The following is a 14,330-nucleotide window of genomic DNA, read 5'->3' on the forward strand; positions in this document are numbered from 1 at the left end:
TCCCCATGAAAGTAATACAAGCAAATAACTAAGCTAAAAAAAATAAATAAATAGAACAATGATGTTAAATACATATTATAATATTAATACGGGCTTCTATAGTCATTGGTCTAAGAGCTGGATACCAGCTAGAAAATGATGGAGGGTTTAAAGGGCTGAAACTAAATATATACGTAAGATACGTACATATTTATATAAGTAAATAAATGAATAAAATAAATAATTATACAATTAAATACCTGAATAAATGAATGTAGTTTAATGCTGAACTGTCACTATAAATAAATAAATCACAAATAAAATGACATTAAATATATAAATGTTGATTTTATTTGTGTGTATAACACTGTATATAAATATATTTTAATGCTACGTGGGTAATTGGCTAAAGAGAAGAGATATAGGACAGTGTTAGTGACTAAGAAATATAAGTTCAAGGAGCCAGAGGTCCTGTTTAGACCAGGGTTATTATACATAGTATAATGGTATACATATAGTTACCAAAACCTACTAAAACTAAAACTTCAAACCATGTGACTGAGTAAACTGGTTTATTTGGCCATTGGCTTACAAATACATACTATATCAAATACAGTTATTTATAATTTATAATTTATTTATTTTCAATCATCATCTTCCTCTTCTTCATCTGTCTCTGCCATCTCCTCCTGGGCTGCTTGCTGCTCCTCTAAAGCCTCTTGCAGTGTCTGCTCCTCCTCCAATGTTGGGTCCAGGGCCTCTGTGATTTCTGGTCCACTGGGATACTCCTTCTGTGGTAATGGGGGGACTGGTGGGTTGTACCCTTCCCCTGAATACTTCAGACCCCATCCAACATATATGTTCTCAAACTTCCTAAAGTCAGAGACACCACATGGTTGTTTGTAAATTATAACATTGCCTTCAGGATACTGTGAGAAATCAAACAGGCAGTCATGCTATTCTGTTCTTTTCACATACTTTCCACAAGCATATGCATATGCTCCTGGCCAGAGGTTGGAACGCACCACAGCTAATGCATGCTGAGAGGTGAGAGTGGAGGACATCTTGGAGCTCCAGGGAGGGGTGTTGAACATTTCTGAGGTACAAACACTAAAAACACTTAGTTGCCAAGTATGGTTTCAGAAGTGGAGGGGGTAAAATAAAGTCATCGATTAACCAAATACATTTATATTAATATGGCAAATAAGTAGTAGAGTAATGGTCATTGTGCTCTCCCCCAATAATAATGTTCAAACTAAAAATGACTGGTAATGTAAATCATTGTATTGTTTCAGTGCACCAACCCTTCCAAACATTTCATTTATATTTTCACTGTTTTTCTAATAGATTATGTTGTATTTTTAGCTTTACCACAAAGAACACTATCCTTTGCTTTCAGACAGTAAGCAGTTGCTTTAATTGCCATTGTCTCTATTATAAACATGACAGCAGTAAGTACCTGCTACTCTTGAGAACACACACAGCTATTTGCCACTACTGTGTGGGAAATTCTGTGTTAATTCTATTGCTGTATGTGTTGCCTGAGTGGATCAATGATCCCTGTCTCTGTCAGCTAATAAGAGAGCCAGTGGAAATCTACAGTAAAAAATCTACAAAAAAAAAGTCTATCCACAGTAAAAATTAAATCCTTGGCTACCTTTACTGGTTTCAAAGGAAAGTGCCCTAAATCAAAGACTGACCTGCATCTTGGGAAAGGGGAGTGAGCAGAGGGGGTCCAACCTCTGGCTCAGGCTCATCAGGCTCCTCTTCTTTCTCTTCAGCCTCTCCTTCCTCATTGGATTCTTCCCCTGGTTTCACAGCCAGGTTCACCCAAGTACAGCGACCCTAAAGGAGTCCATGTTTACACATGAGAAAAGCTCAAATATTATACCAACAGAGAAAAGACTGCTTTGATCAGACCCGTACCTGCTGCAGGATGTGCTGAACGTGATGCACCCAGGTAGACAAAGACTCAGCCATTTCAGAAACTGGAAGACCTTCAAAGTCAGGATTCACTTCATAGCTGTCCCGGGGAGCTTCCTCGTCCTCATCACCTTCCTCCTCCCCAGCCTGGTAGAAGCCCTGTGGGCTGACCTGAGTACCAGCAGAGATTCGAGCAATCTGCGCTCTCAGATAGTTGGCTTCATTCCCAGGGAAAGGCGGGTAGCTAACAACTGGAGCATCCAGTCTCCCAGTGAAGAATTTACGGATCTGGCGAGCAACAGTGATCTGTGCAGGACTGACTGTAGGAAGCTTTACCCAAGGTAGACCAGGTTCTTTGCACACATAGTAAAGAAACTTGTTAGTGCCTGTTCCTATTGCCTCCTTTGGTACAGATGGTGGGGGTTTATAGGTCGACTGAGGAAGTGGATCCATCTGCAAACAGATCACCACAAGATCAGAAAACTCACTCAGCAAATTCATTTCACTTCTTTAACTTGCAAAGATTGAAGGACACTCAGGAAGAAGCTTTCAAAAATGTAAGAAATAATCCATTTGTGATCAAAAACGGTAAACATATACCTTCCAGATGACTAAGGGTATGATCTGTGCATAGTAGAAGTGCTTAGAAGGTTTTAAAAAATATGAAATTAAACATCAGTGGGTTCTAGCATGGGTTTTCTAGGTGGTGTCTAAAAAGCATTGTGGACTAACTGCAGAGGTTTGGTTTGGTTTGGTGATGCAGTAGTCTGTAGCCTAGTGAAGAAGGGATGAATCCTCCTGATGTTGTACAGGAGAAATACTATTCCCCAATCCTTGACCTTTCTGGTTAATAAAAGTTGTTTCACATTAAAAGCCTATGAAGACAGGAGATCATTTGCACCAGACCTGCACAGAATCAGTCCCTGGCAATCACTGCATGATGGATGCTGGTTAGATTTCTGTCTAACTTGATCCATACTTTTTCTGTTGTCATGCAAATGTAGGCAACAATAACCTCAAGAGATTGAGCAGTTGGTCCTGCAGATTTTGGAGCCAAGCGTCCACTGGCTGCATCGGTTGTGCAGGGCATGCTGGGAAATGATCGGCTTTCCCCTGTTCAAAGAGCTGATTGGTTTAGATATAGGTTCAACAATATCTTTTTACATTTTATAAAAACTCTTTATTTTTTGTTTAAATCTCTCTGGACACTCCAGCTCCCTCCCACAGACCAGTTAATAGGTACGTGTGAATTTGAGTGTGAATGGTTGCCTGTCTCTTTATATGTTAACCCTGTGATTGACTGGGTGTACCTCGCCTCTCGTCCACTGTCAGCTGAGATTGGCTGCAGCCCCCCCCAACCTTCTATACCAGGGGTGTCAAACTCAATCACAGAGGGGGCCCAAATTAAAACCTGGGTCCCGGTCAAGGGCCAAACAGGGTCATTATTTATTAAAAGACAGACTCAACAAAGATTCAACAAACAAATGAGAGATCAAATTTAAAGTAAAACTACACATCAGTGACATTATTTTCATTATCTTCTCTCTATCAGCAGTTTTTACCTGAATCACAGGCAATCAAAATAGCAACAAAAAAACTTCAATAACAATCTAAAATCACTGTTGTTGATTATCAACATCAACGAACAAAATGAGAATATTTTTGATGATCATTCTGTTGAAAATCTTTCAAACATACAGCTACCTACCTTTTCTGTGATCACGGGAGAAAAACGCAAAAAGAAAACATTTAGATCTTAAGCACACTCTGATGCCCATTAACCCAAACCAGATGCTTGGCATCTTTTCTTGTCTACACGTTCGTCAGTGTTTGGGGTCAGGTTCTGAGCTGTGGAAATTCTCGGGACAGAGTGAAGACGTGCATCAGTGAGACGACTCCACATAGAAAAGTTACTCACACAGCTATGTGACATGAAGAGCATTTGAGTAGCTTGTAGGTGGAGTTGGGGCATTACTTCGAGAATAAAACATGGGAAGTGTGCAGCGCCCAGAGTCATACATTGCCTTGAGTGTGTCGCTACACTGGAGTTTAATCAGCTCCATTTGCACCACATCACTTAATTTTCTGAGCTCCAAAGTCAGCAAATTGCCATCTGATCTCAGTACTAAAAATGCTCAGTTTTTCAGCAAAATGTGCACTTGGAAACACAGCAGTAGAGACCCGGTCTGTCATGGATTAGCAGCACAGAAAGTGACCCAAGTTTCCATGTAACACCTGCGTCTCCTACAGTTGCAGCTTGGCTTTAAAAGCTCTCACTGCAGCATACATGTCAGTTATCACACAGTCTCACCCCTGAGGCTGGAGGTTTAGTACACTGAGATGGTTCGTTATGTCTCACAGAAACATCAACTCACACAGTCACTTTTCATCCAAGAGCTCTGAGGTGTCTCTCCCTTTGTTTCCATAAACTGACAGATTTCCTCACAAAGCTAGGAACATCATTTGAATAAAAGTAAATTGAAAAAGTTTTGGAGTATAAATGTAAGTGTTTATTAATGAATAGCTACTGGTACATTCAAATAAACCAGTCTTTGTTGGAAAAGCATTTTTCCCAGTATGACACCCCCCAAAATAGACTGCGTCTTATACACTGGTGTGACTTATTTACTGGTTTGTACGGTAGTTAAGAAAATACATGAATGAATGAATGAATGACACTCTACAGTGAAATGTTGTTTAGTTAGCAGAATAAATGTGTGGTTGCAGCCAGAAAGGCTAAATATATTAAATCATATTTATTATTATTAAAGAAGTACTTCCCCACCTCATTCTCATTTTCATGAGCCTCGGCCTCTCTCTCCTCTTCCTCGGCTGCTTCTCCATTGATTTGTTCTTCCTCTTCCTCACCCTCTCTGTAATCAGCTTCAGCAATGATATAGCTGCTCTCTTTGCCCAGAATCTTGCCCCACAGTCGGCACCGCTGCAGGCCCTGGGACTCAACAAGCTGCTTCAGTGCAAGGAAGACTCTCTGCATCTCCTCTCTGCCCACACTAACTCCAGCCTGCTCCATGTAGAAGCCAATTTCACTTACATTAGGAAGTGGTGTTTCCACCTGATGGAAGACAGAAACAAACCATGTTACATAACATAAACTACAGATTGTCTTCTTAATATATTTTCTGGGGAAAAGGCTACAAGCCTTGGGATGGGTAATTTTTTACACTATAATAGATATACCTAATTTCCAACAATGTGAAATGTACAACATCTGAGACAGTTTCAAGACCATGACATGCTGTTGAAAACTCAGAAAAGCTAGCAAGTGGACCTTTGAGCCTTGACTTTTAGTTACATACACTGATCCCAAGGTCAATGATAAACTTTAACGTCTCCACTCAAGGTTTATGAAAGTTATGATTAAAAGGGTTGGTACTCATACAAAAACACCTTTTTTCAATACCTTACATTGATAAATATAAGAAAAGAAAAGAAAAGAAGTCAAAAATCTCAAATGTTAAATGTTGTCTAAACACAAGCAGTCATGAATAGATTACCCGGTGGGCACAGGTACAGGTGCCCAAAGTCAGATATCATGTATGAGGTGACTGTTAACAAATCTTTTGGAAAATAAAAGAGCTCAGTCAAAAGTATGGATGTCTTGATCATGTTTTTTTTTGTTTCTGATGCTAATCTGACAATTTAAATAATACGCATCTGCCAATACTGAGTATCTATGATACTGATACTGATATTAATGCTTATTAGATTTCTGAGCACAGTGAGATTCCAGTTAACCTACATTAAAGATCATTACGTTGTATGTTTAACAGTTGTGTTGTTCTGTTCTAAACAAATGTAACCTGCACACTATAATATACTGGCTTCATGTTATGTCTAAAAAATGTTCAACTGATTCTTTTACAGGTAAGCTGAAATGTCTGTGTCCTTTCCCCTACAAATCATGAAAACAAATGTATAAGCGGTCAATACCAGTTCCTCCTCATGGTCAGCCTCTTCTGGCCTTGCAAACAGCAGGCGCTGATGTTCAGCCAGCAGCTCAGCAGCTGTAGTCTGTGGAAGGTCTCGCAAGGTGCTCCACTTGTCTTCAAATAATCCCCGCTTCACATCACAGCTTATATCCTCAATCACATCCACCACATTCTGTGGACGCTCATCCATGACCTTCATCAGCACCTGGGTGAGGTGGTCATAGCTGTAAGATTAAAGAACAACATTAATTACTCACAGTTCCACCATCCTTTTTCATTTTTTAGAAAATGTCCAACCAGATATGAAATTCTCTCATATGATTTCTACAAGGTTGTATAGCTTTAGTGTTTTAGTTTGTGAATTTGAACAAATATCTCTCTTAAAAGCAACAGGCAGCTGCTACCTTACATGTGAAACATTAATTGCTCTGTTTATTTATTTGTATGTACTATTTATTAGGAATAGATATATAGTATAAGCAGAGAATAAGCATGTCATGCCAATTTACCAGTGTAAAAAACAGTCATTATCCTGAGAAGATAGTTAACAATAGTTACCTTGATGAGACACAGGTACATGATTTAATTCATATCTGTAAGTGGGTCAATGACGTATAAGGATTTACAACAACTCAATTGTAGAATAATAAAAAACAAGCATATCTAATGCAGTAGTTCAAACATTCAGAATGTTGTGTACCTGAAGATCCATATTATACATTTGAAATTAAGTGATTTTAGTGGGTTTTTCAAGATTAATTGGCACTGGCCTTTAAAAAGAGTCATGTGGTGCGACCACGATTCATCTTGAAATAAATTAATTTACTTAACACGCTTCACATCTTTTTTTACAAGTTTTCAGTAATATAAAATGTTTGGAAACAAAGTATTTGCATTTTTTTTTAAATCTTTGTAAATGATGGTCTTTTATTTATATAAGACATTTCAAGATGAATCATGGTCGCACCAAATGACTTTTTTTTCAGGCCAGTGCCAATTAATCTTGAAAAACCCACTAAAATCACTTTCAAATTGTAATATGAATGTTCAGGTTCACAACATTCTGAATGTTTGAACTACTGCATTAGATATGCTGGTTTTTATTATTCTAAAATTGAGTTGTTGAAAATCCTTATACGTCATTGACCCAAGTAACCAGTGTCAGCTCCAGCTCAGTGACACTGACCTTATTGTCCAACATCACTGGAACAGCTGAATATAGACTTCAGCTAAGTGCTTTTCTCAACCACGTTCTATTCTATTCCCACATTGTAGATAAGGAAGAGTTATTGATGACAGTCATCATTTTGTGTATTTATCTTGTTTTTTTAGTAAAGTGCTAAAATGTTTAGTTGAAGTCTCAATTAAGCTGTTTAGTTTTTCAATGTGACTTTTAGTTTGTACATGGTATCCTGTCCTAAGGAGCAGTTCTTGGCTGGGCTTCTCTGAAGGTTTCAGTTCCTCTGTTGTGATTGTTTTATATTCACACGCTGTAACCAAGCTAGCTAACTAGTTCATATGAACACTAGATAATAATATCACACACGTTACTTACAGGTTCAGGTTACTTTTCATGCTGTTTTTCAACATGAAAGCTTTGAAGGAGGCAGCAGCCTGCACACTCTGCTGACTGCTGTCCTGGTGTTCCTCCGGAGCGTCCATCGTTCTTCACCTCCGTTTATTTCTCTTTCTGAACGGTTAACGTTTTCTTTCAACACTAACTTTAAACAGAGCGACTGACGTTAGCTACAAGACGGCGACAGACGTTTAAACTTCCAGTTAACTGACTTATACCAATGGTATAACAGTGGCAGTGTCGACCCCCTACTTGTTGCTATGGTTTCTGTAACAGAACGGTTGCTAGGCAGTGGACGTTAGCATGAAAAAACATGCTTTTAGAAATCTTCATTTTTCAAACACCAAAAATTAAACTGATTACAAAAATAGAATAAAGTGTATGAAAAGGGAAGGGTTCTGGATACTTTCTGAATCCTTTCTATGTAACAAATCAAGTCACATTATCCAACTTCAGGTTAAAAAATGCTGATTATCTTATCACCTGGCCATAAAAGGACTTGGCCTATTTTATGTCAACGTTGTTAAAAGTATAGGCCTGTTATTGCGCCTCAAACATCTACATTTAGGTTCATTTATCACAAGGGCATTAACACATGAGGGGGAAAAAATAGAAACACGTTTTCAATATAATGCACTCCAATACACCACCACCCACTACAATGCAATAAAAAAACAAAGTAGTATGACTTCACTTCAATTACATCACCTTTATGAAACTGAAAACATATAGTAAAGTAGAATTTAATAGCAGAGCTGTTAGTTAGAATACCTAAGAAGTCTAATGCAATCTAAGTGCTCACTGTTTTAATATGTGCTGCTCTGAGGTCAGTTTTTTCTTCACACATCTGTTTTTTTCTTCACTGTGAGCTGTTGTGATCAGGGTTTGATGTCTTAACTTTATTTCATTATGGCCATTTGTGATTGACTGTAGTCCTACAGGTTGACGTGTTTGACCAATCACAGATCATTCCTTTGCTCCTCCAACAGCAGAAACTGACTCGTCAAAAAGTAGGCTAACTATAGGGACCCCATCTTGCACCCGGCCAACACGTGTCTTTGTTAAAAGCTGGTGTCACTCATTACCAACCCAAAGTATTTTCCGCATTATGAACATTTTGTGTATTCACTGACCCTGTGAAGAAAAGCTGCCTTGCACAAAAGTAAAATAGGAACAAATGATTTTGGGGACACACATTTTGTGAAATTGAGATCAAGGACAACAGCATGAATGTATACAACATAGTTTTTATTTTATATATACAGTACACAGCTGGCTGACAAAAAATCCTGATGATATTTCAACCTTTAACCAATTAAAATAAGTAATCTAAGTGCTAATCAACAGATTAGCAGATTAATGGGATGAACCTTCCAAACATAATGCACTGTGTCATTCACAACATACTGTTAATCCCCTAAAGAGTAGTCACTCTTTTTCATTAAGGCAGAATGAAAGAGCATCAGACCTGATCAGACCACAGTACAGGTTGGATCAGAACTGCAAATAACAGCAGAAAACAAGTATATGGTTGGAGGAAAATTATTTTAAAAACACTTTAGGTAAAGTTGAGAAATCAGCACTGAGCTGTTACACAGTCCAGACACACTGACATTCACCAACACAGTTTCAGAGAATGATGAGTTTTGCTCCATGTTGAATTTGAATTAAGCCAACTGTCACAGAGAGGAGAGGGGGAAGGTGGGAGCCGTGATTTGTTTACATTCTGGGATCATGGTGCATATTTCAGTCTTTCAGAAGCAGTTAGAGTGTTGCACTCAGCTATTCACATGAAGTGACAAAAATAGTTGTGTCATGAAAGAAAAAGGACATCCAGAGAGAGAAGTTCAAACCTGACTATGTCCATGTCTCTGCACAGATCATGGTATGAAATGAGTGTGAATGGTTGCTTGTCCATTTTGGAAAGTCACAGAAACGTCCGTGCACAGCCCCACCCCACTGCAACATCTATACACCCGCCAGCTGAGACTCACTCCCACACTCATTGATTTATGTATCTTTTATAATGTAAAGCTTCATCCTAGAGAACCAGTAGTTTCATTGACCATCTGTCTATGCTGTAAATATTATAATATTAAGTCAAAATGTGAAAGACATTTGAGTGAAAGGTCCTTCAGTTGTGACATTGACCTTTAACCTTGTAACCTTACCAGTCCGTCTGCATACTGGAACTGGTCGCTATTTTCGTACTCCAGCATATCGAGAGCAACCTCACAGCTCTCCTTGACGACACGTTCTTTATCTCCACAGTAATGCTGCAGCACAGTCAGACATTCCTCTTTCCCGATGGAGCCAAGAGCCTCCGCCGCCTCATGCCGGACCATGGGGTTCTCATCAGAAAGCTCCAGAGCTGCGCGCAAGGCTGGTACTGCTGCTGGGTGCTGCATCTGACCCAGGACATAGCCAATCTCATGACGGAACAGAGCGCCGGAGCACTGCAGGCCTGGAGACAAACATTGTCAGCATCATTACACTGCTGCTTCACTAGGAGGCTGAGAGGCACTTCACTATCTTCAGTGTCTGTATGCCTGAATGGAAAATGAGATTAAACTCCCACTTCCAATGGAGCTTTTGCCATTATAATTTTAAATAACTGTATAACTGTTATTGAAATATAACACTACTTTTATTATTCTATTCATGTCATGTTAAGTTAACCATAAATGCAATATTGGGTTTTGCAAGAGGTTTCAGCCAACCCTTCCACTTTTGAATATTAGAATACATGCCTATTTTTCTGTTTATGACGTCGCATATATCAACAGGGGAAACAGAGTAATCAGAAGGTTATCAGGTCTTTTTTGGGTGGGTTTTCAGGACTGCATTCTCTATTGATGTATCTTACCGTCTCCTAGTGCCAGCACTGCCTCCTTGTTGCCTAGGTTACGGAGTGCAAACATGGCACGGTAGCGTTCAAAGAGTGGCAGACTCTCATCCAAAAGGATGGAGCGCAGCTCTGACACACTCTTCCTAACAGCTGGAGGGGCCGGGTCTACAGAACAGTAGGGGTTCTTATCTGTGCTTCCATCCTCTAATTGTTTATCTCCTTCACTCTGCAGCCACTCCAAACGACAAACGGCCAACTGACACGTTTCTGCAACCTGCAGAGAGGAGAACATGACATGAAATACACAAGTTTTGGTTACATGTTTGTGACAAGACACCACAGAGACTCAAGACTGAAGCAAGGTCACAACACAGTTGGAAGGGTTGTTGAGGGTGGACAGTAAAAATCTGCAGAAATGTGTGTGATGATATGAAATATGCTATATTGTTTATACAACTGTGCACTGAATTGTGTTTATGTTGAAATTGTGATTTGGGAGTTATTTTTAAAGTGCATGCAATGATTTTCATTAAATCCTGTAGTCTGAACAACTTTTAAGAGGTTTTAGCTGGTCAGTCATTTTATCAGCTAAAAAAGAAGAACTTTGTCACACTGGCAAACTGAATTATCTTATCAAATGAGCTAACTGACGTCTGTGAGTTGCCCAAAATACAAGCTGAACTGATTGCCAGTTTTCTGCATGTTGGTGTCTGTGATGCTCTGTCAAAGATAGTTTATTTAAAGAAGAAGCACTCTCCATTAGTTGATCAATACTAACAAACCTTAAACATACCTCCATTTGCTTTCAAATTGTTTGTCACATGGATCTCAATCAAGTTTACTTTTTACTTACAGTTTATCAAACCTGTCATAGTCTAAATACTTCAGAGCACAAGTTTAACTAACTTGAACTGTACAACATTTTTTTTCCTCCATATTACCACAGAACAAATATTTTACTCATCACATTGATACTTTAACTACATTTTTTCAAATATTTTGTACTTCATTAAATCTGTTAATGATGTCCATACTGACATTTTAAATTCCAGTTCATCAGTATAAAGTAGAACATTTTAGAAAGAAAGAAAGAAAGAAAGAAAGAAAGAAAGAAAGAAAGAAAGAAAGAAAGGGAAGGATGGATAGGTGAAATGTTAAATTACTTCAGCAAAAAAATAGCACTCAGATCCTTGTCTTCATTAAGATGTTTACTTTAATGCTGTTGAAATTAGAAAAAAGAAACATTCTGGGTGTGTATTGACATGATTGGACTGCTTTGGTAGTTACAGACTAAGTGTTCAATTCCCACCTCTACAACAGGATCCTGACTGTACTCTTTCAGTAGATCCAGAACCACCGGATCACCAATGGCTCCCAGAGCCTCTCCTAGAGACAAACACACGGTTAAAGAGACAGACAGTCATACAGAGATACAAGGCACTGTTGTTTCAATTCTAAGTCTCCTGGGGATTACTGAATAGTAAATACATGTATGTTATGTAATGGTGTGTTGTAACACATTTTCTACATACTATAATCATGCTGCTGCTGTCTGACTTGTGTGAGTGTGTGTGTGTTTACCTGCTTCATGTCTGACCATAGGTTCCTGCTGTGTGTCTTTGAGTACAGAAGTCAAAGCAGGTATGGCATGTTTATCCTGCATCTGTCCAAGGCAGTAAGCCAGTTCATGCTTCAGCAGAGCGGACTCATCAGTGAAGGCTTTACTGATCCATTCTATAGCTTCAATACCTGATACACACGTCAGTCCACACAGTACAAGACATTACACACATTTCCTCTGTAGAGTCACCATCTTGAAGATTCATTGTTTTTGTGGATTTGACTACACGTGTCCTGTACTGAATCATTGTATCTTCCTACTATTTAACCAATAGTTCCATTTTAAAGTTGTGAAACTTTCCAGAGGCAGAAAGAAAAAATTCCGAGCCAGATGTTACACAGATGTATACTGTTATTCCACTGTTACTGCCTAATTTACAGCATTTATGCATCATGATGGACAAATGAGCACAAACATGTGTGTTTCTGTGTGATGGGTTGGTGTGGGGAGCATGTTATGAATTCACTGAACCAAGTGAAATACAGTGAAATATGGATGCACTACAGCAAGAAGAGCTACCTGCTACTTTAGTATAGTATACTGACAAAGATCAGCCAATAATTATGTACAGGTGGAACATGAGGGGAGGCAGATAAATATGTGGCTTCTTCAACTCAACATACATCTGTTTCAATGTTAAGTCATGCAACGATGTGTTTTGTGGGCATATTGTACCTCCCAGGTTCTTAAGGGTGAATAAGGCTCTGAACCGCTGAGTCAGGTCCAAACTCTGGTCCACCAGAACCTGTCCTACTGCTGTCACCTGCTGCACACTGTCCATACTGCAACACAGAGAGACAGACAGGTGTATGTATTAGATTTGCTGCTGTGTGCACTGCATTAATCCACAGTCACCTGCAATTATGATCTGACAAGGTCACTGAAGCTGCTGCTTCTTCTTTTAATCACTCCTCCTGTTAAATATTTAAACGGATTTGCTCACATTTTTAAACCCACTCCTTTCTCTTCAGTTGGTGCAATGAGGTTAAATGTGGTAGAAATGCATTTACTATACCAGCCCAGTTTAAAGGAAGGGGTCAATTACTGTTCAAAATCAACTGAGCTAATCAACACTGACTGGTGAACGTTTCAAAACATGAATCGTTTAAGTCAAATCTTAAGTAAAACATCTCTTACATGAGAGTGTTTGCTGCTTTTCTCTGCTTCATTTCTGTTCTAAGACAACACTGTAAGAAGTCATTTTGCTTCTAACTTACCAAACATCAGACAAATCATCATATGTTACGATATGATATATAAACCTGTTGTAAAATAAATAAATCCTGTGCATTACATCAAATAAAACTCTTCATATATTATAGACCAAAACTTCAATAAAGACCTGTGTTCATTTTAAATTTCAGCTTGCTCAGACATCATATTAAATTGTTGCACAGCCCAAGCCGCCTTCTTTTTTTAAAACATAAATTAGAAGAAAAACTTTGAGTTTTCTGTTAAAATCCTGAAACAAGTTACCATCATCAGTCCTCGCCGGTTCATTTGCTAGCTGTCAGTACATGTGTGAATACTGTGTGATGTACTTTGTTAGTGCTGAATTGTTAGTGTAGTGATGTAGTCATCTTGTCATCAGCTCCTAACACTACATAACAAGTGTACTCACCCACTGGCTGCTATGTTGTTATATATTAACGACTGTGTGTTTGTATTGTTCTATTGTCTCTTTGTAATGTTTCCTATACATCAATAAAATATGTATACAAAAAACCCCCACTACATAACAAGGCTGCCAGCCACGTTTCCGTCTACAGGGCGTTCTTTACGTAAACCACAGACGCAGCTCTGGTTGACCAGCTGAAGCTAACTGTTAGCTTTCTTAGTTCAAACTTTATTTAACTCTGACTTAACATTCCTCACATTAGCTCATACTGAATTCACAAACACCAAAACACGTAGGTGACGATAGCAAAAGTTCTCAGTTACCTTCAGTGATTACCTCTACTGACTGTGTTCAAGCTGATGCGTGTTTGGATAGCGGCTCTTACTGCATGCTTCAGTCCTGCCACATCCGCTTCCGGGGGAAGTTTTCAGAATAAAAATGTTTCTACATTTCTCACCATTCAGCTGACCTGAATGAACTGAAAAGCTGACCTACAAAATAGATTTTACGAGTCAGTTATCAATTCATTCACCTGTAAATAAACTAAATAAAGAGAAATGATTGAGTCCTCTCAATGGTTGAGGGGACCTATAAGTAGTGAATGATATAAAATGGGATGACATTTAAAATGGCCATAGATAAGAAGATCTGATAGTGAGAGCTAAAGTGGAAGCAACTCTTGAAGTGGGAAACGCTTGGTCACCTTTATTATTCTACTGAAAAGGTGAGGAATGATTGATCTGAGGATCTGAGGGCTCTGGTTGTAGAAGATTGGACATAGATACAAAATTATGTATACAGTACCAGTCAAAAGT

General features: G+C 38.7%; 2 protein-coding genes across 2 annotated transcripts; both read right to left on the reverse strand.

Moving 5' to 3' along the window:
* Positions 1–623: 623 nt before the first annotated feature.
* On the reverse strand, positions 624–7,514 carry rsph4a (radial spoke head component 4A). The gene is made up of 7 exons (XM_062424144.1): positions 7,408–7,514; positions 5,854–6,076; positions 4,688–4,975; positions 1,906–2,355; positions 1,680–1,824; positions 958–1,075; positions 624–852 (listed from the first exon to the last, which is right to left on the reverse strand). Exons 1-7 carry the CDS (start codon positions 7,512–7,514, stop codon positions 624–626), a joined length of 1,560 nt encoding a protein of 519 aa, XP_062280128.1.
* A 1,149-nt stretch (positions 7,515–8,663) lies between these two features.
* dohh (deoxyhypusine hydroxylase/monooxygenase) lies at positions 8,664–13,932 on the reverse strand. The gene is made up of 6 exons (XM_062424066.1): positions 13,839–13,932; positions 12,573–12,679; positions 11,858–12,025; positions 11,586–11,662; positions 10,295–10,550; positions 8,664–9,892 (listed from the first exon to the last, which is right to left on the reverse strand). The coding sequence occupies exons 2-6, from the start codon at positions 12,676–12,678 to the stop codon at positions 9,582–9,584; spliced, it is 918 nt and encodes a 305-aa protein (XP_062280050.1). The 5' UTR covers position 12,679; positions 13,839–13,932; the 3' UTR covers positions 8,664–9,581.
* Positions 13,933–14,330: the final 398 nt, after the last annotated feature.

This window comes from Scomber scombrus, chromosome 8 (genome assembly GCF_963691925.1).
Source record: "Scomber scombrus chromosome 8, fScoSco1.1, whole genome shotgun sequence".
Classification (NCBI taxonomy): Eukaryota; Metazoa; Chordata; class Actinopteri; order Scombriformes; family Scombridae; genus Scomber; species Scomber scombrus.